At 42.2% G+C, this 25,000-nt stretch overlaps 1 protein-coding gene and 1 long non-coding RNA gene across 3 annotated transcripts in view; one reads left to right on the forward strand and one right to left on the reverse strand.

Annotated features, from left to right (window-relative positions):
- The window catches only part of LOC125784459 (uncharacterized), a 1,945-nt gene extending 244 nt beyond the window's left edge, over positions 1-1,701 (forward strand). The window contains exons 1-3 of the long non-coding RNA XR_007427272.1: positions 1-205; positions 297-764; positions 919-1,701. The exon at positions 1-205 is cut by the window's left edge and continues 244 nt beyond it. This is a non-coding gene — a long non-coding RNA (uncharacterized LOC125784459). The remainder of the gene's footprint in view (positions 206-296; positions 765-918) is intronic.
- LOC111192964 (alpha-1,6-mannosylglycoprotein 6-beta-N-acetylglucosaminyltransferase B-like) overlaps positions 1-25,000 on the reverse strand; it is a 118,246-nt gene that overhangs the window by 68,647 nt on the left and 24,599 nt on the right. Inside the window, exons 1-6 of one of the 2 annotated variants that reach the window (XM_049468129.1) lie at positions 24,504-24,686; positions 19,722-19,866; positions 15,265-15,356; positions 12,769-12,842; positions 10,805-10,972; positions 4,728-4,892 (exon numbers count right to left, since the gene is read on the reverse strand). In XM_049468129.1, coding sequence (XP_049324086.1) covers positions 4,728-4,892; positions 10,805-10,972; positions 12,769-12,842; positions 15,265-15,356; positions 19,722-19,819 — 597 coding nt within the window. In that variant the 5' untranslated portion in view covers positions 19,820-19,866; positions 24,504-24,686. Of the gene's footprint in view, positions 1-4,727; positions 4,893-10,804; positions 10,973-12,768; positions 12,843-15,264; positions 15,357-19,721; positions 19,867-24,503; positions 24,687-25,000 lie in introns of those variants that run through there. The other variant, XM_049468127.1, reaches the window with a different exon arrangement.

Here is a 25,000-nt window from a genome sequence, read left to right on the forward strand (position 1 = left end):
TTTTGCTGAGCTTTCTCAAGGTGAAGACGGGCCTGCTCTCTATAGGACTCCAGGCGATCTCTCATCTGCAAGACAAAGTCAACAATGCCCCTCTCTTTACCATCTTCTGTCTGGTTCTCCCACTGGTGGCGCAAGAGGTCAAGAGGTCCCTGGACAGACCACCCATACAGGAGCTCGAATGGCGAGAACCCAGTTGAAGCTTGAGGTACTTCACGATAAGCAAAGAGCAGGAAGGGCAACCACTTGTCCCAGTCTTTTCCAGTGTCTGACACAAACTTTTTTAACATGGATTTCAGGGTCTGATTGAACCGTTCAACAAGGCCATCAGTTTGAGCGTGGTAGGGTGATGTGCGAATTCCGGTGATTCCCAGATGCTGGTGGAATTGGGACATAAGTCGAGAGGTAAAGTTTGTGCCTTGGTCAGTGAGGATTTCGTCAGGAAACCCCACCCTGGAGAAGAATTGCACTAGTGCAGAGATTACCTTGGGGGTGGTGATAGAGCGCAGAGGAAAAGCCTCAGGAAATCTGGTGGAGTAATCACACACAACTAAGATGTACCTAAAGCCAGAACTACTCTTTTCAAGAGGACCTACGATATCCATGGCTACACGTCTGAAAGGTGTGGCAATAATGGGCATAGGCTGCAGAGGTGCTCTGTCAGTATGTCGAATGTGGCTGGTTTTTTGACATTCAGGGCATGAACTACAGTATTTCTGGACGTCAGAATACATAGAAGGCCAGTAGAAGCGACGGCTAATCCTAAGGTAAGTTTTGTTCTGTCCCAGGTGACCTGCCCATGGAATAGTGTGTGCAAGGTGTAGAACCAAAGGTCTGCAATTTGTGGGAACAACCATACGTTTGTCAGGGGAATCTGCCAAGTAAAGGATGTTATTCTCTAGAATGTATCTGTCTTTACAGGTAAATGACCCAGTGCTATCATCCTGTCCTACTTGGGCATACAAGGGAGCAAGGGAAGGGTCCTCTCTCTGAAGAGTGTCTATGTTTGTGGGGACCTGCCACTGACCAGTATTAAGGTGTGTGGTGTTTGGTAGATGTGTGGGTGATCCTAAAGCTTTCTCAAGACGACGTTTCTGACGTGACTTTTTTGGGCCCTCCTTCCCACCCTCAAACAGGCTATCAGACACAGAAGGAAGTGGCTCAATACCAACTCTGGTTTGGGAACGTGTTAACACTGGGCAGGAGACATTAACAGGGGACTGGGCTTCTTCTAACAATTCAGCCAAGACAGGCAAGTCCCTGCCAATCACCATGTCTTTGGGCAAGTCATTAACCACTCCCACCCGCAAAAGAAACACATTCTCAGAAACCTCAAGAGTTACATCAGCTGTAGGATAACATTTTACATCACCATGTACACATTGTATTTTGGTCAACACAGAATGGTCAATCAGACTAGGTGGCAAAAAATCCCCCTTTACCAAGGTCACAGCACTCCCAGTATCCAACATAGCTTGTAAAGGTTGACCATTAACCACTACAGAAATGTCAGTAGAATTTCCCAAACTGCTGGAAACAAAATCTCTAGGCTCAGTTATTACTGCTTCCCCTCTGTCTGATAAGAAAATGTCCCCCTCTCTTGGCACATAACAGTAGCTTGACAGTTTAGGTCTTTTAAGAGGACATACAGATGCCTTATGTCCTTGCTGCCGACAATAAAAACAAATCAAGGTACCTTTTGTTTTCTGTCCATCTCTCATGTCTTTAGGTGGTCCATGCTCTGGAGAAGGGCTGACAGTACCTTCAGTAGGTCTTGGGTCCCTCTGTGGTCTTGATGAAGAACAAGGCAGTCCTCGTCGTGCATTCAAGTACTGTTGAGCCAACTGTGCAGCAATCAGTCCATTTGCTGGCTCATGCTCCTGGACCCAGGTGCGGACATCTGTTGGTAGAACGCGCAACAACTGTTCCAGTATGATGAACTCCCCGATCTCTTCTTTGGTATGCAGTTCTGGTTTAATCCAGCGACGATAAAGTCCTTTGAGACGGTGGTATGTCTCCTTGGGTGTCTCTCCTGCTGGGGTGAACCTCCCCCTGAAGCGCTGACGATAAGTCTCGCAGGATATGTCAAACTTTGCAAGCAGTGCCTCCCTCAGGTCTGGATACGAGTTTGACAAGTCCTCATCCATGGATGTATATGCCTCAAGAGCCTTGCCCGTCAACAACGGAACAAGCCGGCAAGCCCATTCTTGAACTGGCCATTCCCAAGTCCTTGCCAGACGTTCAAAACAGAGAAGATAATTCTCAATGTCCTCCCCAGCCTGGAAAGTGGGCATTTTTGGCTCAGTCCGGTAAATGTCTCTGGGTCTCTGGCTGAGAACTGCTGCAGGGTGAAAACCCTGTGCCAGTTGTGGAACTGGCTCTGGAAACTGCGGGAGATCCAAGGGACGAGGCCGTCTGGGTGCTGGTGTGGGAAGAGGCACTCTGGGACTCTGGTCATCTGCAGACAACAAAGTCACTGAAGACCTTGAAGTCCCAGCTGCAGCAGGAGCACCTGGATTAATGCTCATCTCATCTGGCTGTAGGTGTGGTTTTGAAAGGCTTGTTCTCAACTCACGGAACTCGTGAAGTAGCCTCTCCTCTCGGTTCTGCTGGGTGGAGAGAAACTGGCCCAGAAGCGCTGTAAGTTCAGACTCTCCAGATGACTTGTGCGGCTCAGCAGGTGGACGATCCCGTGCCTTTGGACGTGCACCCTGGGCTGTGTATTCCCCCTCTGAGTCCATTGTGTCCCACGGTTCATCTGTGTCTGATCCTGTAAAAGGAGCTTTGGTCTTTACAGGAACCACCTTCTGTGAACGAAGACCAGTTCTCTTCGGCACCTTCACTGTCCTGCGTGTTGCCATCCCACCACTGCCACCATCTGTCACACCTTACTTATAGGTGCGGGTAGTTGTGCCGAAAAAAGGTTGTGGGTTGAATGAAAAAATGATGGCAACTGCAGTAGCACATCCAGTGCAAGTGAATTTATTTGGTGAAGGTGTACAAATGCAGAAAAATACCAAAAGAAAAAAAAAAAAAGAAAACCAAAAAAAAATAAACAAAACAAAATCTATTTACAAAAATTTACATAAGGAATCAACATATTCCTTAAGTCGTACATTGGTTCACACGACAACCAACCATACCATATCTCAACCTTAACCATTCATCTATCCAACATGAAATGAGGCCTTAAATAGGCCACCACTGGTCTACCCAACCCAGCCAAAACCAACAGATTTTCCATTGCAGGGGGATACAATTATAAACAAAACAAACAATAAATCAAATTAACAGATAATGGAAAAATACATTCTCAAAATAATCATTATTCATGTCATAGGCCACAATCCAATATAATAAACATGAAAATAAGAAAAGGAAAGAATAATTAAAATATTTAAAATCCCTAAAGAACCCCCTCAAAATGGTATGGCCCAAAATGGGCCCAGTGAGCATGCCCCCAATTTTGCTCAGGCCCTATATAAGGGCAGCTAAAACAATTGTAGGGCCCTTTGCCAGACCAGGAAGAGAGTACAGGTGAGTGTATGAAATGCAAAAATTGTACCGGCAGCTATTAAAACAGAAATGTGTTCCCAGTAGCATACTTTTAACTGTACAATATGTTAAATGTACCAAGCTAGCAGAATGTTAAACTTTTACAAGGGGGAATTAGTATTAAATGGAAAAAATAGCTGTGTATGTGTATGCACTGAGAAAATACAGCAGGGACAGAACAGGGCTGAAAACTAATTTGTTTGTTCTGTCACACACACACTATATACACACACACACACACACACACACGTACAGACGCACAGAGAGAGAAAAATGTTTCTGTATGGGAGAAAAAAGGATGAAAAATGAGAGAAAGAAAAGGCTGGTAAAAGCAGAATCTCTGTAGGAAGATGGATGTTTTCTCTGAAGCTCTGCGCTGCTGCTGCTGCATTCAGAGCGAGTCCTTGGTTTACAGAGAGCAGAATTTAATTTACTTTAATGAGTTGTAAGCCTGGAGTGGTTTACTCATACTGTAAACACACAGAACAGTGTGTGTGTGTGTGTGTGTGTGTGTGTGTGTGTGTGTGTGTGTACGATGCAAGAAACTAAACAATAGAAGACTGGCACTCCCAATCATCCTTTAACAATAACTATATAAAAGTAAGAACAGAACAGAATCTCTCAATACTGTGACTGTCTTTCCATATCCAGTTTTATTCTATAAACTACAGACAACATTTCTCCCAAATTCCAAATAAAAATATTCTCATTTAGAGCATTTATTTACAGAAAATGAGAAATGACTGAAATAACAAAAAAGATGCAGAACTTTCAGACCTCAAATAATGCAAAGAAAACAAGCTCATATTCATAAAGTTTTAAGAGTTCAGAAATAATCAATATTTGGTGGAATAATCCTGGTTGGTTTTAATCACAGTTTTTTTTTCATGCATCTTGGCATCATGTTCTCCTCCACCAGTCTTACACACTGCTTTTGGATAACTTTATGCTGCTTTACTCCTGGTGTAAAAATTCAAGCAGTTCAGTTTGGTGGTTTGATGGTTTGTGATCATCCATCTTCCTCTTGATTATATTCCAGAGGATTTTAATTTGATAAAATCAAAGAAACTCATCATTTTTATGTGGTCTAATTTTTTAGAGCTGCATATATATGGTTTTGTTAATGATATACTGGGTATTAAGTTACGGTTAGTGGTGAGGATGTTCCAGCTTACCCTCTTCTCCTGCCTCTGTTTGTTGTGCAGACGCTGGTTCAGTCTTCGGGCAGCGACGGCCCACTGCACCGCCAGCCGCCGGATTCTCCTCCTCATGAAGCTCAGAGACTCTTTCCCCGAACCCACCTGCTCCAGCAGTGGCCCCAGGTCTGAGCGCACCACCGCCTGCACATACCCACAGACGAGGAGGAGAAATATATAGTATTTTTATATCACTTTATTCAGATGCTCCATTATAGATGATATAGTGTCACTCATACATGTCACTCCACTGCTCACTGAACTCCACTAACTACCAGTTTCGTATCCAGGTAGCTGCGCTGTTAAAATAGCAATCCGCCAAAGTCAGAGCTCACCTGATTCTACTCTTAAAGAGAAGGATGAGCAAGAGACACTCTGATAACATATGAAAACATATGCATGATTAATAAAAAAAAGTTCTGTTTTGTGTTTTGAGCTGTACAAGGTATACTTTTCCTGTTGTTATGATAGCAAAGACACCCTGACATAACACCCAAAATCAAGCTGCAAGGTGCAAAGTTAATGACTTGCCTAAAGATCTCTAAAATAGTGCTTCTAATGTACAGTAAACTCAACATGAACTGTCTCATCTGTATGAGTTGCATCCCAACATTATTAGAATATTTCACACAAAAATCAAGGTTCCCAGCTGGAAGAATAATAACATTCTAGAAGTAATATTCCCAAAACTAAACAGAAACATTACAAGAATGCTTATAAAACTGACATAAAAAGTCCAGAAAAGATCCAGAAGACAGATTGAATGTTCTGTTAAATGTAATCTTCATAAAACTCTTATTGTTAGCTGGTGTGGTTGGACTGAGGTTGATTGAGTACTGGTCAATGTGCTCATGGTAAGGCCAGGTGAATTATGGGAAGTTGTGCAGGTATCTACCACTAGGGCATCTCATAAAAAAAACAATGATATCATGAAACTCTGATTTAGCGATACTTGATATATCACAATACATTTATCTACGATATTTCACAACATCTGTTTTACTGAAATTAAAATGAGGATAAAATACTCCTTAATACTCAAATACCAGGAATTATGGGTTTATTGGTGTCAGTTTCACAGAAATTAACAACCAATATTGTTCACCACAGGATTATAGCGCCACCATGTGGAGTAATGAAGCAGTAACTTTAGTAAGTGTAATTAGAGGGGTGGAGCTTAGGGAGCTTAGGGAGTTTAGGGAGCCTGTGTTTCAATATCAATATCCATGTTTAATGCAACATATTATAATGTGTCGGAAGCATATTGTATATAATATCAAAAATGGTGACCAGTGGTGTAAACACTGATTATCAACAGTGCAGATGGCTCAGCTAACCCGCACGGACGGTGGATGTTGTGGTATCGCAGGCAGTTTATATGTATGTTTTGGCAGGGGCATTGTCATGGTTAATGTGGGCGTGGCTTTGTTCTGGAGGAGTGTATCAAGGCGTGTTGGGAATGTGTTCACACTGCAATAATAACGTGACTATACATGTCTCTGATCTCCTCTGAATGTGATGATGGTGTGGTTTGTGTGATGTGATTATGATGCTCCTCCAGATGCACTGCATCCCGTTCACACCTCATTCAGATCATGCAGGAATCCAGGTGTTAATGCCAGGTGTGAACAGGTTCTAAAATAACCTGAATCTGGTTTTATTATGTGGTTCTATAGCAGCTTTCTAACAGTAATTCTCTGTATTGGTGTGGTAGGTTTAGTGATGTCTCATATAGAGAAATTTCACAACTGCTAGTAAATAAGACATGAATCTCTCAGCTGCAGCTCCGCCATGCTGTGAGCAGTGGGAGTACTCTAACCGCAGTGTGTGTGGAGAGTGTGGAGTGTGTGTGTGTGGTGTGAGTGTTTGGTGTGTGTGTGTGTGTGTGTGTGAGTGGAGTGTGTATGTGTGTGTGTGTACAAGGCCACTGGGTTCAAATCTTCCAGACGCTGCAGCTGCAGACAGTTACAGCCTCAAACTCTCTAACAGCCGCCTGCCCTACATTCACTCTAACCCAGAGAGTAACACCACCACCACCAAGCACTGTATAACCTGCACACTCATCCCTCTCACACATCCCTCACACTCATCCCCCATACTCATACCTCTCACACATCCCTCACACTCATCCCCCATACTCATCCCTCTCACACATCCCTCACACTCATCCCCCATACTCATCCCTCTCACACATCCCTCACACTCATCCCCCATACTCATCCCCCATACTCATCCCCCATACTCATCCCTCTCACACATCCCTCACACTCATCCCCCATACTCATACCTCTCACACATCCCTCACACTCATCCCCCATACTCATCCCTCTCACACATCCCTCACACTCATCCCCCATACTCATCCCTCACACTCATCCCTCACACTCATCCCTCACACTCATCCCTCACACTCATCCCCATACTCATCCCCCATACTCATCCCTCACACTCATCCCCATACTCATCCCTCACACTCATCCCTCTCACACATCCCCCATACTCATCCCTCACACTCATCCCCATACTCATCCCTCACACTCATCCCTCTCACACATCCCTCACACTCATCCCGCACACCAATCCCTCACATACATCCCTCATACCAAATCTGCACACTCATCCCTTACACTCAGTACAGTAACCCTCACACTTATTCCTCACACACATCCCTCACACTCATCCCCCATACTCATCCCCCATACTCATCCCTCTCACACATCCCTCACACTCATCCCCCATACTCATCCCTCACACTCATCCCTCACACTCATCCCTCACACTCATCCCCCATACTCATCCCTCACACTCATCCCTCACACTCATCCCTCACACTCATCCCCATACTCATCCCCCATACTCATCCCTCTCACACATCCCTCACACTCATCCCGCACACTCATCCCCCATACTCATCCCTCTCACACATCCCTCACACTCATCCCCCATACTCATACCTCTCACACATCCCTCACACTCATCCCCCATACTCATACCTCTCACACATCCCTCACACTCATCCCCCATACTCATCCCTCTCACACATCCCTCACACTCATCCCCCATACTCATCCCTCTCACACATCCCTCACACTCATCCCCCATACTCATCCCTCTCACACATCCCTCACACTCATCCCCCATACTCATCCCCCATACTCATCCCTCTCACACATCCCTCACACTCATCACCAATCCCTCACATACATCCCTCATACCAAATCTGCACACTCATCCCTTACACTCAGTACAGTAACCCTCACACTTATTCCTCACACACATCCCTCACACCCATCCCTCACACAGTACAGTAACCCTCACACTCATCCCGCACACTCATCCCGCACACTCATCCCGCACACTCATCCCGCACACTCATCCCGCACACTCATCCCGCACACTCATCCCGCACACTCATCCCGCACACAGTACAGTAACCCTCACACTCATCCCGCACACTCATCTCTTGCACCCATCCCACACACTCATCCCTCACACCCATCCCGCACACTCATTCCTCACACTCATCCCGCGCACCCATCCGACACACCCTCACACTCATCCCGCACACCCATCCCTCACACTCATCCCGCACACTCATCCCGCACACTCATCCCGCACACTCATCCCGCACACTCATCCCTCACACTCATCCCGCACACTCATCCCGCACACTCATCCCGCACACTCATCCCTCACACTCATCCCTCACACTCATCCCTCACACTCATCCCTTACACCCATCCCACACACTCATCCCTCACACCCATCCCGCACACTCATTCCTCACACTCATCCCGCGCACCCATCCCACACACTCATCCCGCACACCCATCCCTCACACCCATCCCTCACACTCATCCCTCACACTCATCCTGCACACTCATCCCGCACACTCATCCCTTACACCCATCCCACACACTCATCCCTCACACCCATCCCGCACACTCATTCCTCACACTCATCCCTCACACCCATCCCGCACACTCATCCCTCACACCCATCCCGCACACTCATCCCCCATACTCATCCCTCTCACACATCCCTCACACTCATCCCCCATACTCATCCCTCAATCTCATCCCTCTCACACATCCCTCACACTCATCCCCCATACTCATCCCTCACACTCATCCCTCTCACACATCCCTCACACTCATCCCCCATACTCATCCCTCACACTCATCACCATACTCATCCCCCATACTCATCCCTCTCACACATCCCTCACACTCATCCCGCACACTCATCCCTCACACTCATCCCGCACACTCATCCCTCACACTCATCCCCCATACTCATCCCTCTCACAATCATTCCCATACTCATCCCTCTCACACATCCCTCACACTCATCCCCATATTCATCCCTCACACTCATCCCTCTCACACATCCCCCATACTCATCCCTCACACTCATCCCCATACTCATCCCTCACACTCATCCCTCTCACACATCCCTCACACTCATCCCGCACACCAATCCCTCACATACATCCCTCATACCAAATCTGCACACTCATCCCTTACACTCAGTACAGTAACCCTCACACTTATTCCTCACACACATCCCTCACACTCATCCCTCACACAGTACAGTAACCCTCACACTTATCCCTCACACTCATCCCGCACACTCATCCCGCACACTCATCCCGCACACTCATCCCGCACACTCATCCCGCACATTCATCCCTTACACCCATCCCACACACTCATCCCTCACACTCATCCCTCACACTCATCCCGCACACTCATCCCGCACACTCATCCCGCACACTCATCCCGCACACTCATCCCTCACACTCATCCCTTACACCCATCCCACACACTCATCCCTCACACCCATCCCGCACACTCATTCCTCACACTCATCCCGCGCACCCATCCCGCGCACCCATCCCACACACTCATCCCTCACACCCATCCCGCACACTCATCCCTCACACCCATTCCGCACACTCATCCCCCATACTCATCCCTCAATCTCATCCCTCTCACACATCCCTCACACTCATCCCCCATACTCATCCCTCACACTCATCCCTCTCACACATCCCTCACACTCATCCCCCATACTCATCCCTCACACTCATTACCATACTCATCCCCCATACTCATCCCTCTCACACATCCCTCACACTCATCCCGCACACTCATCCCTCACACTCATCCCCCATACTCATCCCTCTCACAATCATTCCCATACTCATCCCTCTCACACATCCCTCACACTCATCCCCATACTCATCCCTCACACTCATCCCTCTCACACATCCCCCATACTCATCCCTCACACTCATCCCCATACTCATCCCTCACACTCATCCCTCTCACACATCCCTCACACTCATCCCGCACACCAATCCCTCACATACATCCCTCATACCAAATCTGCACACTCATCCCTTACACTCAGTACAGTAACCCTCACACTTATTCCTCACACACATCCCTCACACTCATCCCTCACACAGTACAGTAACCCTCACACTTATCCCTCACACTCATCCCGCACACTCATCCCACACATTCATCCCGCACACTCATCCCGCACACTCATCCCGCACACTCATCCCGCACACTCATCCCGCACACTCATCCCGCACACTCATCCCGCACACAGTACAGTAACCCTCACACTCATCCCGCACACTCATCCCGCACACTCATCCCTTACACCCATCCCACACACTCATCCCTCACACCCATCCCACACACTCATTCCTCACACTCATCCCGCGCACCCATCCGACACACCCTCACACTCATCCCACACACTCATCCCGCACACCCATCCCTCACACTCATCCTGCACACTCATCCCTCACACCCATCCCGCACACCCATCCCGCACACCCATCCCGCACACCCATCCCGCACACCCATCCCGCACACCCATCCCGCACACTCATCACACAGTACCATAACCCTCACACTCATCCCGCATAAAATCAGTGAATAATATATGAAACATATCCAGTCATTAGCACACAGATACCTGCAGCACATGTACAGTTATTTATAGTTATTTATATTTATTTATAGTTATTTCCTCACCTGTCTCTTAGGTGTGCTGTTTCCTGCCGTCAGGATGCTGTGGTTCCTCCAGGCCAGTGGGGGGCAGAACCACTCCACCTCACTCAGGTAGATGAGGAAGGAGCAGTCGGATCCATCCACCCCATAATAAGCGTAGCAGGGGTCCGACGTCCACCTGGCTCTCATCCACTACAACAGAAGGAGAAAAGAAAAAATCAAATCACACTAGTTTAAAACATCAGAGAATAAATATATACAGCATTTTTATTGCAGTTTTTACTGTGATAAATATCATATACTCTGAACATACATTACATTTAATAAAAATATATAGGATAATAATAACATGGTGTGGGTTATATAAGCAATCCCTATATATTTTATGTTCATGTTATATCTGTGATCTTAAGCTTCTTATTTGCATTTGGTATGCCAGTGTATAATGCTGTATATAAGATAATACACTACATAACCTAATAACACAACTTTATAAGACAATACGCTTAGAATCTAGCATTATACTGCAATATTATTAACATATTATGATTATATTTTGTTACAAATCTTTCCAAAAACAGTTATACTCTGATTTTTAAAACACTAGTTCTGATAGTCAATACATGTAAAATGAAAATATATATTTAATTGCCTAATAAGCACATCTATATGTGTAATATTCTTTTCTAATATATATATATATATATATGTTCATAATACCTATACACATTTCTAAAAAAATATCAAACATTATAGATGTGTTAATTAGGCATTATGAATTTTGATTATAATGCATTATAAGCTTTGCTTCTAAGATGTTACATATTTGTATTAAAATAGCATATATCTGTCACTATTAATACTGTATATTCCCATGATTGACATCAGTCACTTTACTGATACAAGAGTATACAATCACACATTATAATATATTATACACTAAAATAAGATTTAATATAAGTACAATTAATGAGTTGTTAAAAGTAATTATAGCATCCTTTGTTGAGGTTCTTGGTATTGACATATAACATTTCATAAACACAGCTGATGATGTATTATAATCTCAATTCATAATGCATAACAGATATGGCTATAAATTCTTATACTTGAATTGTATATACATTAATAGTTTTAGCCATGGTTATAATTCTTTATAAAAGCATTATACTATGTTATAAATATGTTTATTGAGTCTAATAGATAAAACATTAATAGAAAGTCAATTTTAACCTTTGATTAATCTTTAACAATGTGTACTTCATCAGTAGTTACACTGTTATTACATGGATTGTTAGTGTGTAATTACACAGTTATTACAGACACGTATTGCATACAGCTCTGTAAAAAAAAATGAGATCACCTAAAAATGATGAGTTTCTTTGATTTTATCAAATTAAAAACCTCTGGAATATAATCAAGAGGAAGATGGATGATCACAAACCATCAAACCACCAAACTGAACTGCTTGAATTTTTGCACCAGGAGTAAAGCAGCATAAAGTTATCCAAAAGCAGTGTGTAAGACTGGTGGAGGAGAACATGATGCCAAGATGCATGAAAATAAAAACTGTGATTAAAAAACAACCAGGATTATTCCACCAAATATTGATTATTTCTGAACTCTTAAAACTTTATGAATATGAACTTGTTTTCTTTGCATTATTTGAGGTCTGAAAGTTCTGCATCTTTTTTGTTATTTCAGTCATTTATCATTTTCTGTAAATAAATGCTCTAAATGAGAATATTTTTATTTGGAATTTGGGAGAAATGTTGTCTGTAGTTTATAGAATAAAACAACAATGTTCATTTTACTCAAACATAAACCTATAAATAGTAAAATCAGAGAAACTGATTCAGAAACTGAAGTGATCTCTTCATTTGAATATATAAGAACTCAGTGCAGTTTGAAAGTGGCAGCAGGACTGTAAGCTGATTGGACAGCAGTGACAGATATCTGTAGAGGGTGAGGAGTTGAACATGACAACTCACATCAATTTTACTGGCACAGTCCGGGTACCCGGGGTCCTTCGGGACTTCGCACTGTCCTGCAGTCCCGTCTCTCCCTGCAGAAATGATGAGCAGAATGTGACAGGACACCTCCAGCAGAGAAACGCCTGAATATGAAAAGCTAAAGGGTTCAGAAGAGCTGCTGGCAGCATTAATGAGGCTGTGAGAGAATGAATTTTATCTCCTTCTGTCTGAAGGAAAAGCTCGTTTCTGCCCTCGGGTGTAACTGCTCTGAGCAGTGCCCACTTTCACACTGCAGGACCAAACGGTTACTAACGGTTACCACACAGCATCGGGGTGAAACCGTTAGCCCAGTTTCTGTTTCTGTTTTTGTTAGTGTGATAGCATCTGGGGTTATCCAACATCGCTAATGCTGCGTTAGCCTGTAGCCAACCAGGCTCATCCAACATGGCTAACATGGCCTTATTATGCTGGTGTTCAGGTTCATCCAACAATGCTAAAATAGCTTTAGCATGCCATTGTCTGGACTCATCAAACATTGCTAATGCTACATTAGCCTGGTGGTTGGTGTGGTGCAGTGGATAACACGACTGCATGCCAGTGAGCTACTATATAATGTTGGAGACTGAGTTTCAATTCCTGGTCTGGGTGACTATACTGCTCTACACCAATAAGAGTCCTTGGGGAAGATTTCAAACACTATATTGGCTCAAATCTGTAAGTTGAGCGTCAGGAAAATGGGAATGAGCATCAGCTAAATGCTGTAAATGTAAACAACAACAACAATGCTAAAACAGCTTTAGCATGAGATTGTCTGGACTCATACAATATTGCTAATGCTGTGTTAGCCTGCAGGTGACTAGGCTCATCCAACAATGCTAACCTGGCCTTAATATGCTGGCTTATCCAGCAGGTTTATCCAACATAGCTAACATTGCTAATGCTGTGTTAGTCTGTTGGTGACTGGGGTTATTGCATTGTTAACGTGATATTAGTATTTTAGTGTTAGTTTAAGAAAAATTCGCAAATGCAGCATTAGCATGGTGGCGACCAAGCTCATCCATCATAAGCTCATCATGTAGCTAATGCTAGCATGACCATAATATGCTGGCATGCAGGTTCAACCAACATTGTAAATGCTGTGTTAGCTTGCAGGTTCATCTAATATTGATATTGCAGATGTAGCAGTCTGGTGTTAGCTCATACAACCTTGCTAACATGGCTTTAGCATGTTGGTGACTGGGCTAATCCAATGTCACTAACGTGGCTGTAGCATGGCAGTATCTGCACTCATCCATCTGGTATAACAGAGCTGGGGCTCATCCAATGTTGCTCAGAAGAGGCATTAGCATGCTAGAATCTGGGCTCTTCTAACATCGCTAACGTGGTGCTAGCATGCTGATGATTGAACTCTTCCAACCTTACTAATGCACCGCTAACATGCTAAAATCCAGTCTCATGCAGTCTTTTGCAGATTTCTCAGTCTTTAAGCCCCCCCCATTAAACTTTTCTGTGGTTTTAGGTACAGATAACTAACAGAGTTAAGAAAACTGAACCCAGCTCAGTTTATAGAGCTCAGAACCGCCCTACAGGTTCTGTGGGTTTAGATAAATGCAGTGATGTCTGGGTTTCCCTGCTGAGCAGAGAGGCTGATGGGTAAAGCAGGAAATTGCCAGCGTCTCTCACCCTGATGAATAAAACCATGCTCTGTGAAGCAGTGAGCTTCCTTTAGTTTAATTAACAGAGAAAAGGGGGAGGGGCTGATCTTTATTCAACAGGCTGCCGGCTCTGGGATGTTTCTGTGTGATTATACAGTAGTAATGATGAAAGCAGTGGTAATAATTAGAGAAATATTCCAGTATAAAGCAGAGGAAGGTCTGAAATCTGAAAGTGTGTGTACTCTGGGTAGATTAGAGGTCTAATCAGACGGGCTAATCCTGTCATACTACACTTTTCAGAGTGACTTCACCTCTTTTGTTTTCTTTCTGTCTGATAAATTATGCTCTAAAATGGTAAAATTATGGTACAGCTCAGTAGTGCAAGATCAACAAAAGTGTGTCAGAGCTAGATTGGAATCAAGTGGAAACATATATGGTTAGGTAGACGGATAGATGGATGGATGGGTGGATGGATGAATCGATGGATGGATGGATGGATGGATGGGTGGATGGGTGTGTCGGTGGATGGGTGGGTGGGTGCTTGGATGGATAGGTGGGTGAATGGATGGATGTATACATGGATGGATGCAGTTGAACACAGTAAACACTAAACACCAGTTAATGTGCATATATAACACTTTATTTTACTAAATAATTCAGCATGTGTTCCTGCAGAGCTTTAATATAGTTTTACATATTAAATTTACAACGTAAAAAAACATTAAAAGAAAGAAACTCACTAAATGAGAAGAAGAGAAGTGTCCAGAATTGTGTACTATGAATGATATCTGTACTATATATGATGTGAGTAATGTGGTGTATGTAGAGGTAATATAGGCACCTCCGCCCCTGTTCTTACTCTTCTGTAGGATCTGCTCCACCCGCACCGCCATCTCTGACACATTCTGAGCAATCGCCTGAATCCTCTCCACCAGACCCACCGGCTGAAACCTGAGGCACACACACACACACACACACACACACGAAAAACAAATGTTTATCAGGACAGCAGTGTGAAACATCTGTGTGACCTTCTGTGCAGACCAATGAGCCAAAAATACAGGGCAAGATCAGGTCGGTGCGAAACAGCAGCATATAAAGTTGAAAATAAAGTTATTTTTAAAGAACAAACTCTGTAAAACTCTTTAAACCCTGTACACAGGCCTTCACTTCATTTACTTAATTACTTGTACACCTTTTTATGACTATTACAGTATTCTAATAAATACCAGAAGCTTCATAGACCCTACTATAGAACCCTGTGGGACACATTTCATGGCATTAAAAATCTATATTTCCGGCTTGTATAACCTCTCTTGACCCTGAACCCAGACCCTGGTGGGAATCCATACAGGCTTCACATAAACATGCTATCTGCTTCAGTAGTAAACTTTTCTTGTGTGATTTTGATTGAAAACAGAAGCTAAAACTTTACCTTTTCTTGCTAAATAAACCATTCCACCTTAAATGGTCCTGTAGTCATGGTCCACATCTCTACCATTAGCAACATTAGCAGCAGGTTAATCATGTTAATTGGCAGCATTAGCATCATTTGGGCAGTGGTGGCTCAGCAGTTACAGGATCAAATCATCAATAGCAAGATTGTGTGTTTAACAAGGTGTTAGTTGATTCACATATAAGTACTAGTAAATACTGTATGCCGTCGCTGTCCAATAAAAAACAACAATTGATTTTTTTACTACATTATTTCAACAAACCAACTGTCCCTTACACTGTGTTACAATCTCTTGATGTATGGACCAATATAATTTCTCAAAAATAACCTGAAATGAACTGTTTTTACACTGACTTCCATTGAACGTTAAGAAGGATTTTTCTCTCTTCTGTAAAGTTGCTGTTTTGGAGATACTTGTTTTTTATTGGACAGCGGCAATATAGTATATGTAGTTATTAGTATATGTAGTATATATGGTTACCTATATAGTAGCCACAAACCTCATTTTAGCAACTAACAAGCAACACCTTAGCAACTGCCCATCAACACCTAACAAACACCTAGCAACACCTTAGCAACCACCTAGCAACACCCCAGCAGCCAACACTGGTAAAATAGGAACAGCACAGGAACCAAAAGCAACATTTTACAAACCACCTACTAACACCTCAGCAGCCACCACTGATACAACAGGAACAACACATAAACCACAAGCATCCTTTTATACACATATTTTTTACACTTTATACCAGAGAGAGTCACATGACATCATATTTCAGTATTCCAGTATCTTTGCAAAATAAAAACCTTCCCTATTATTAAAATTCCATTATTCATTCTATGCATTCCTAGAAATCCTGATTTTTCCATTGTTTTCTACCTGTTACTGATTAGGTGTTTTATTTTAGAAACATCAAAGTACTAAACCTTTCTTTGATATAAGCTGTTCTATAAAAACAGCTTGAATCTGAGTGACTTCATTTACACAGAATTACCCAGAATTCTAACCCCTCTCCTGATTGAAGTGTATTGAAAGAGAACAGGCCAATCTGATCAGAGTGGGGCTGTAAATTGGCCTCGCTGGGTTTTTCAGCTCTTTACGTGATTGAGAGCTAAAAAAAAAAGCCTGAATGGTGCTTTAGTGAACAAAAGAAAATAAATCTTAAACACAGCCCACTTTAAAACCTTGTGTTTTACAACCGTGCGAAAGTGTGCTCGTGAAAACTGGAACTGGGTCAGTAGATTATTATTATTATTATATATCAAACATGATTTAAAGAAGTGACTTTACGAGTGCATTACACTCTTATTGGAGTTCTGTTCAGACCATATTTTTCAATTCACCACTAAATATATATTTAGTGAATGTTCACTTATTGTCCAAAACAATAAATACAAACACATAGGCATGTTGTGAAGTATATAAATATAAACTAGCTAAAATTCATCACCAACATTTGTTTTATAACAGCTTTATATGTATATTTTTGTAAAAACCTCTTATCTTAGCCAACCATTAACAACCATATAGCAAACCGCCGAGCAACACATCAGTAACCAACACTGATACAATAGGAACAGCACAGAAACCACCTAGTTACATTGTAGCAAGCAAAACCTATATCATAAAACAAAATAATTTAGCAACCAACCAGGACTACTTAAGAAAACATAACATATACAATAGAAACGCCACAGTAACCACACACATCATTTTAGCAACACCTTAGCAACCACTTAGAAACACTCAAGTAGACAGATATCATAGTAACCACAAACATCATTTCAGCAACTACCAAGTGACACCTTAGCAACAGCTATCAACACCAGCTGCCAACACTGATACAATATGGACACCACCGGAACCAAAAGTAACATTTTACCAACCGTCTAGCAACACCATAGCAACACCTCAGCAGCCAACACTGATACAATGGGAAAACAGAGAATCCACAAGCATCCTCTTTTGCAATCACCTAGCAACACCTTAGCAGCCAACACTAATATAATATGAACAACTCAGGAACCAAAAGCAACATTTTAGCAACTTCCTTGCACTGACCCAGCAGCTAACACTGATACAATAGGAACACAAAACCAGAAGGTTCCCCCTTCTAGCTACTGCCTAGCAACACCTTAGCAATCACCAACTAACACCCCAGCAACCAACACTGATACAATAGTAACAGCACAGAAACCACAAGCATCCTTTTAGCCACTGCCTAGCAACACCTCAGCAGACAACACAGCTACCATAGCAACCACACACATTATTTTAGCAGCTACCAAGCAACACCTAACAAACACCTAGCAACACATCAGCAGCCAACAATAATACAATAGTAACAGCACAGAAACACCTTACCAACCCTTTAGTGGTTACCTAGCAACCCCTTAGCAGCAGTTCCTCGGAGTGTCTTCAGTTACTGCACTCTAGTTTCTGATAAATTGTCTGTAGTCAGACACACACACACACACACACACACACACACTTTGACCTCTCTAAAGTCCCCTGTTGTAGTTCTGTCAGGGCAGAGGCGTCTCAGTTATTTATTAGTCTGTGTTTTTCTGAATTCTTCAGGTGAGAGACAGAATCACATCCTCTCTTATTTACTCGCTCATTTCCTCCGAGAGCAGCGGCTCTTTTACTAAATAAACCCGTCTGAAGTTTTAGATGAGCTGATCCTGAACTCCAGAGAGGATTCAAGGTTTCAGGACTAACAGTGTGTGCTGAAGATGATTACATGACATAATAAATAATAAGCTTTTTATATTAGGAAAATCAATTTAGCAGATGTTAAAAATCTGCTCAGAAGATGCATCATCCAAATATGTACAGTATTTCTTCATAAGCTCTATCCAGGGGGGTTAGTGAAAAACATTTCCCACTTCTACTCTTTAGTGATAAAACTCCTGCATCCGGACTGCAATTGTAAAAACGGGAGAATCAGTGAGTTTTTAGTCTTTTTTCGCGGTCACATGACATAATCCCAGCGTTCAGTAGCTCCTCCATTTCCACTCGCTGTTGTGTTTTTTTAATGTGGATCTCCGTGGAAACTGTGATGAGCTTAAAGTGTAATTACGGTGTGCGGCAGTGGACAAATATCTATTTTATTAAAGGCGAGGAGATGAAACTCAGAGATGTGCGTCCGGACGGGACTAAAATTACCGGAGGAGCACGGAGTTCAGAGAAAAACAGTAGATAATTCTGCCTGTAATCAGACGTACATGATCATTCTGGATGGGAATAACCCATAAAAGAGAAAATTACCCCAGAACCCCGTGAGATACTAATCCCATCCAGATAGAGCTTTAATGTTTAATAAAAGTCAAGGTAAAAAGTCATGAGGGACTATCTATTCTTTAATTTTAGTCCTATAAAAGGGCTCTCAGAGTCTAATTTCAGGTAGTGTACCTCCTAGTGAGAAACTGGGTTGGACTTAATTGAACCACTATCTAGGATGTTTGTTTATCAGTCATTTTTCAGCAGGATAATGTTCACCCACACACAGCAAGGGTTTCCCAGGAACACAGTCTCCACCAGATTGCAGCACTTCCTCGTCTTGCAGATCTCCAGATTTATCACCAATCCAGCATTTATGGAGCAGCTGGGACTCAGCTTCAGCTTCAGCCTACGAGTGTAGAGCTACAGGATCTACAGGCCCAGCTGTAGCAACATCTGTGCTGCAGGATCCATACAGAACCTGTAGAACCTCCAAACCCAACCAATACCCTTTCAATCTCATCTTATATCCAGCATAGAGGAACCAACACAAACACACACACAAACACACACACAAACACACACACAAACACACACACACACACACACACACACACAAACACACACACACACACACCTGTCGAGAGCAGAGCTAAGCTCCTCCAACCTGTGGCTATTAGTGCTGTTGCTGAGTTTGGCGAGAGCGTCGATTCTCTTCAGGATGATCTCCAGCATATCACTGATCTTCCTCAGCACTCCACGAGACTCCAGCCCACCAATCACTGCTTACAGAGAGAGAGAGAGAGAGAGAGAGAGAGAGAGAGAGAGAGAGAGAGAGAGAGAGAGAGAGAGAGAGACGGAGAGAGAGAGAGAGAGAGAGAGAGAGACGGAGAGAGAGAGAGAGAGAGAGAGAGAGAGAGAGAGAGAGAGAGAGAGAGAGAGAGAGAGAGAGAGCGGAGAGAGAGAGAGAGAGAGAGAGAGAGAGACGGAGAGAGAGAGAGAGAGAGAGAGAGACGGAGAGAGAGAGAGAGAGAGAGAGAGAGAGAGAGAGAGTATAAAGAATAAATTATTAAATTATAAACTATTATATATAATATCATCATATCCGTGGATGATCAAACATTTAAAGTTGGACAGCAGCCAACAACTATAACCACCTAGCAACACCTTAGCAACCACCTGGCAATACCTTAGCAACTACGTAGCAACAACTCAACAGGCAACACTAATACCATAGGAACAGCACAGAAACCACAAGCATCAGTTCCTCTGAGTGTCTGCAATAACTGCACTTTCTGGTCTTTACTGTTTACAGTAACTGTTAGTACAAAAGAGTGAGAGACGGAAATAAATAAATAAAAATATACTTTTAACATTTACACACATCCTGACATAAATGTTAAAGTTATTTATATTGTTACTTATTTTATGCAATTTTGGTATATTTCTGTTTAAAAGGACAAGAGTTATTCACTGTAGCCCATCCATTGTCATGGCCAGATAATAATAATGCTGGATTATTGTAGACACAGCTAGGTTTCTAGGACAAGAGTGGTCCACAACTCCACCTTATCCAAACAAGAACCATTCTAAGGTCAATAGCTGATCAATGATAAAGGACTAAATTAGAAGGTCATAACTCTGAAACCCCTGAAAGCTATATTTACTTAGGTAAAATGAAGTGGATTGCAATAGATGAAAATATCAGCATATGTGCAATACATATAATTATGCACCACATTACAATTACAAGTTAATAAAGATGGAAAGATAGATGTGCTATGTATTGGTATCAGTCAATGATTTTGCCTGCCTAGTCAGATTAGAGAGATTAGATTATCAGAACACTAACCGGATATCCCTCTCAAGAGTTCATCATTCAGCCCAATACAGCAAACAACACTAACTCTTCACAGGGTCTCTTTAAAGGGTATCTGGCACGTTAAATTATTTTGTTTCCATAATGTAAAGTACTTTTTATTTTAAATGTTTCATTGAGAATAAATACATTTTACAGAAGCCCTGCATGACATGATGATGCATTACCACATTTGTCTGTAAAGGTTAGCTTTCAGCATCCAGCCCCACCTTTGATTAGTCAGTATAGGCAATTGATTGATTGATTGCCAGAAAAGCACATGGATTCATTTTATGTCCACATGGATTGTTACATATCATAACTCTACATATCATTAAGAAAAACACAATTCTCTTTCTGCCTCATAAACAGAGATGTAGCAGGAATGTTGAGGAAGGAGGAGTGCAGTGGTGAAATCACGGTTGGATGAGCCTGTATGATTCTTAAATATATAAATAAATATATAAACAAACAAACAAATAAGCAAACAAACAAACACAAAAGGCCAGCAAACGGAAGCAGCATGCTAAATGAGTCTGGGCTCAGCAGGGAGGATCAGAAACACAGCGATAGCTGCATTTCAACATAACAACAGCATTTCAATTAAATTAAAGCATCTGAACAATTCCAGCACAAAACGCCGATACTGATACTCTCTCTCCTCCGTCTGAACATTACACACATCTGTTTCATCTCTCATTACCGCGAGCTCACCACGCTCACCAGCCTCCAACAGCACAAACTCACACACATCCAAATTAGGCCTCGGTCTGGACTCATCAGAGCATCTCACCGCGCCAATTTACCCAGCCCTGAGGATCCGCAGGGTGAAGCACAGAGCAGAAGATACTTCACCTGGCCAATTAACCAGCTCCCAGACTCCAGCCCGGGTCACCGGGGCTCTCGCACAACCGCCATCATAAATCATCTGCTTTTATGTTTATGCTTTTATATATTCATACAGGAGAAAAAGCCTCAGACTAATGATGCTTTCTGATGAGAGGGAGGTGAGACTGTTTCAGGCTGTTATCCAGCAGAGACAAGAACTTCCACTGTGAATTATTAGTGCAGAACGTTTGTCCTTTTAAGACTTTAAAAGTTTAATGAATGTTAATAAAATGATGAATGTAAGATTGGTATTATGGGAATAAAACCAATATACAATTGCAAGATATCTGGTGTGAATCGCTCTCTTGAGGTCATGACCTTTTGACTGCAGCTGACTCTGGTCTCTTATCCATACTCATCCTCCTTGATCTAAGTGCAGCATTCAACACCATTTCTCATTCTGTCCTCCTTCAAAGACTATCAGCCATTGGTTTTTCCTGTACACCTATGGCCTGGTTTAGCTCATATCTCTCTGAACGCACTCAGTTTATCCAACTAAAAACTTTCACGTCTAAGCCATCTCCCCTCACTTCTGGTGTTCCCCAAGGTTCCGTCCTGGGTCCTATTCTTTTCATCATTTACCTTCTTCCTTTGGGTCACATCTTTCACAAATATAATATTCAGTTTCACTGTTATGCGGACGACACCCAGCTGTACATTTCTAGCAAACCCACTTCCAACCTTCCTCCCCCTTCCCTTTGTGATTGCCTACAGGAAGTCAAGTCTTGGTTCTCCTCTAATTTTCTCAAACTGAACAGTGATAAATCAGAGGTTCTCCTCATTGGTTCTAAATCTGTTCTTGCAGAAGCAAATAGTTTTTCCATCCCCATTGATAATGTTTTGGTTTCTCCCTCCCCCGAGGTAAAAAGTCTTGGTGTCGTCCTTGATAGTACTTTGTCTTTTCAAACCCATATAAATAACATCACTCGGTCGGCATACTTTTATCTTCGTCATATAAACCGCCTCCGTTCCTCTCTCACTTCGGACAATACTTCCATTTTGGTTCACTCTCTGGTCACTTCCCGCCTGGACTATTGTAATTCTCTTCTGTTTGGTCTCCCCCTCAAGTCCCTTCATAAGCTACAACTGGTGCAGAATGCTGCTGCCCGTGTCATCTCTAGAACCCCATCCTTTCACCACATCAGTCCCGTTTTACAGCAGCTCCACTGGCTCCCAGTTAAATCCCGTATTGACTATAAACTTATACTTCTCACATTTAAGGCTATCCATCATCTCGCCCCTCCATATCTCACCGACCTCCTTCACATAAACAGACCTAGTCGCACTCTCAGATCTTCCTCATCTGTTAGTCTCACTGTTTTCCCAGCCCGATTGACCACCATGGGGTTAAGAGCTTTCAGCCGGTCTGCCCCCCGTCTTTGGAACTCTCTCCCATCAGACATCCGTAATATTGACTCTCTCCACATTTTCAAATCACGCCTCAAAACGCACCTGTTTAGGATAGCATACAATCTTTAGTCTGCTCCCTCATTTTATGATATTTTTAAATTGCTTCCCTATTTTTACTGTTGTTTTAATGATGTTTGTATATGTTTTCTGCTTTATTTTCATTGTATTATGTACGGTGACCTTGAGAGTCCTGAAAGGCGCCTTTAAATAAAATGTATTATTATTATTATTATTATGATGCCACAGCATCTCAATTAAACCAACCAATCCCAGACTAAACCAACCCAACCAACCCAAAACAAACCCAAAACCAACCCAAACCCAAAACCAACCCAAAACCAAAACAAACCCAAACCAAAACAAACCCAAACCCAAACCAAAACAAACCAAACCAAACCAAACCAAACCAAACCAAACCAAACCAAACCAAACTAAACTAAACTAAACCATCCCAATGTAAACCTATTCAACCTAATCCAAACTAATCTAAACCGAACCTAACCTAACCTAACCAACCCAACCCACCCTAAACAAACCCAAACTAAACTAAACTAAACTAAACCAAACTTAACTAACCCAACCCAATGTAAACCTACCAACCTAACCCAAACTAATCTAAACCAAACCTAACCTAACCAACCCAACCCAACCCAACACAAACCCAAACTATACCAACCCAATCCAACCAACCCAACCAACCAACCCAACCTAAACCAACCCAAACCAAACTAAACTAAACCAACCCAAACCAACCCAATCTAAACCAACCCAAACTAAACCTAAACTAACTCAACCCAACCCAAACTAAACCTAAACTAACTCAACCCAAACTAAACCAAAGCAACGTAAACCAGCTCAACACAAAATAAACTAAACCATACTAAACCAACCCAAACTAAACCAAGTGGGAAACGTTTCAACTTTACAAACTCATTAAGTGATTCAGACCAGACCAACAGAGTAAAGGTGTGGAAATACCATTAATGAACTTTTTAATAACTTTTTTAATAATCAACAGTTTTGGATTGTAACACATTTTTAATTTTACCATACTAATAGTGCAAATACATCTTTACTAAACAAAATAAAAAAATACAGAAATGAAAACAACAATAACCAATTCTGTCTATTGAAATGTTTGTAACTGGATGATTTAACTGATACAGTCCTTTAGAAGAGGATCTAAAAACACAGAAGAAAACTCCATTAATTCCAACAAAGTACCAAGATTTTACTAATAACACAAATAATTTAAACACTTACACTGAACTTTAAACTTAGAGTTTCTCAAACTGTGGTTCTTTTCTCAGAGTCTTGAAGAAACAGCTTCCTCTAGACCTCCATTGTTGCCACATGACTCCAATGTTTGGCTTGTAATCTGAGATTAAAAACGAGTGCTGCCACCAAATGGTCTGGGTAGGAATTACAATTTAAGAAAAATATCTGACCACTGTTACAAACTGATTAGCTGAATCAGACGTGTTGGGAAAGGGAAGGTAACGAATGTGATCAGAGTGAAAAAATATGGAGTAGTTTTGTTATTTTATATATTGTGTTAATTTTGATTGAATAAATAATACATATTTTACTTTAATAAAATAAAATGATAAGAGAGAGAGACTTTACAGCGTTTATACACTCAAATTCAAAGATTCAAAGATTGTATATGAAAGAAAAGACTAAAAGAAAATGTTTAAAGAACAGAAAATAATGACATAATAATGAGAAGATAAGAGAAACTGAGAGAACTGGTTCTGAGT

The sequence above is a fragment of the Astyanax mexicanus genome, chromosome 19 (genome assembly GCF_023375975.1).
Source record: "Astyanax mexicanus isolate ESR-SI-001 chromosome 19, AstMex3_surface, whole genome shotgun sequence".
NCBI lineage: Eukaryota > Metazoa > Chordata > Actinopteri > Characiformes > Acestrorhamphidae > Astyanax > Astyanax mexicanus.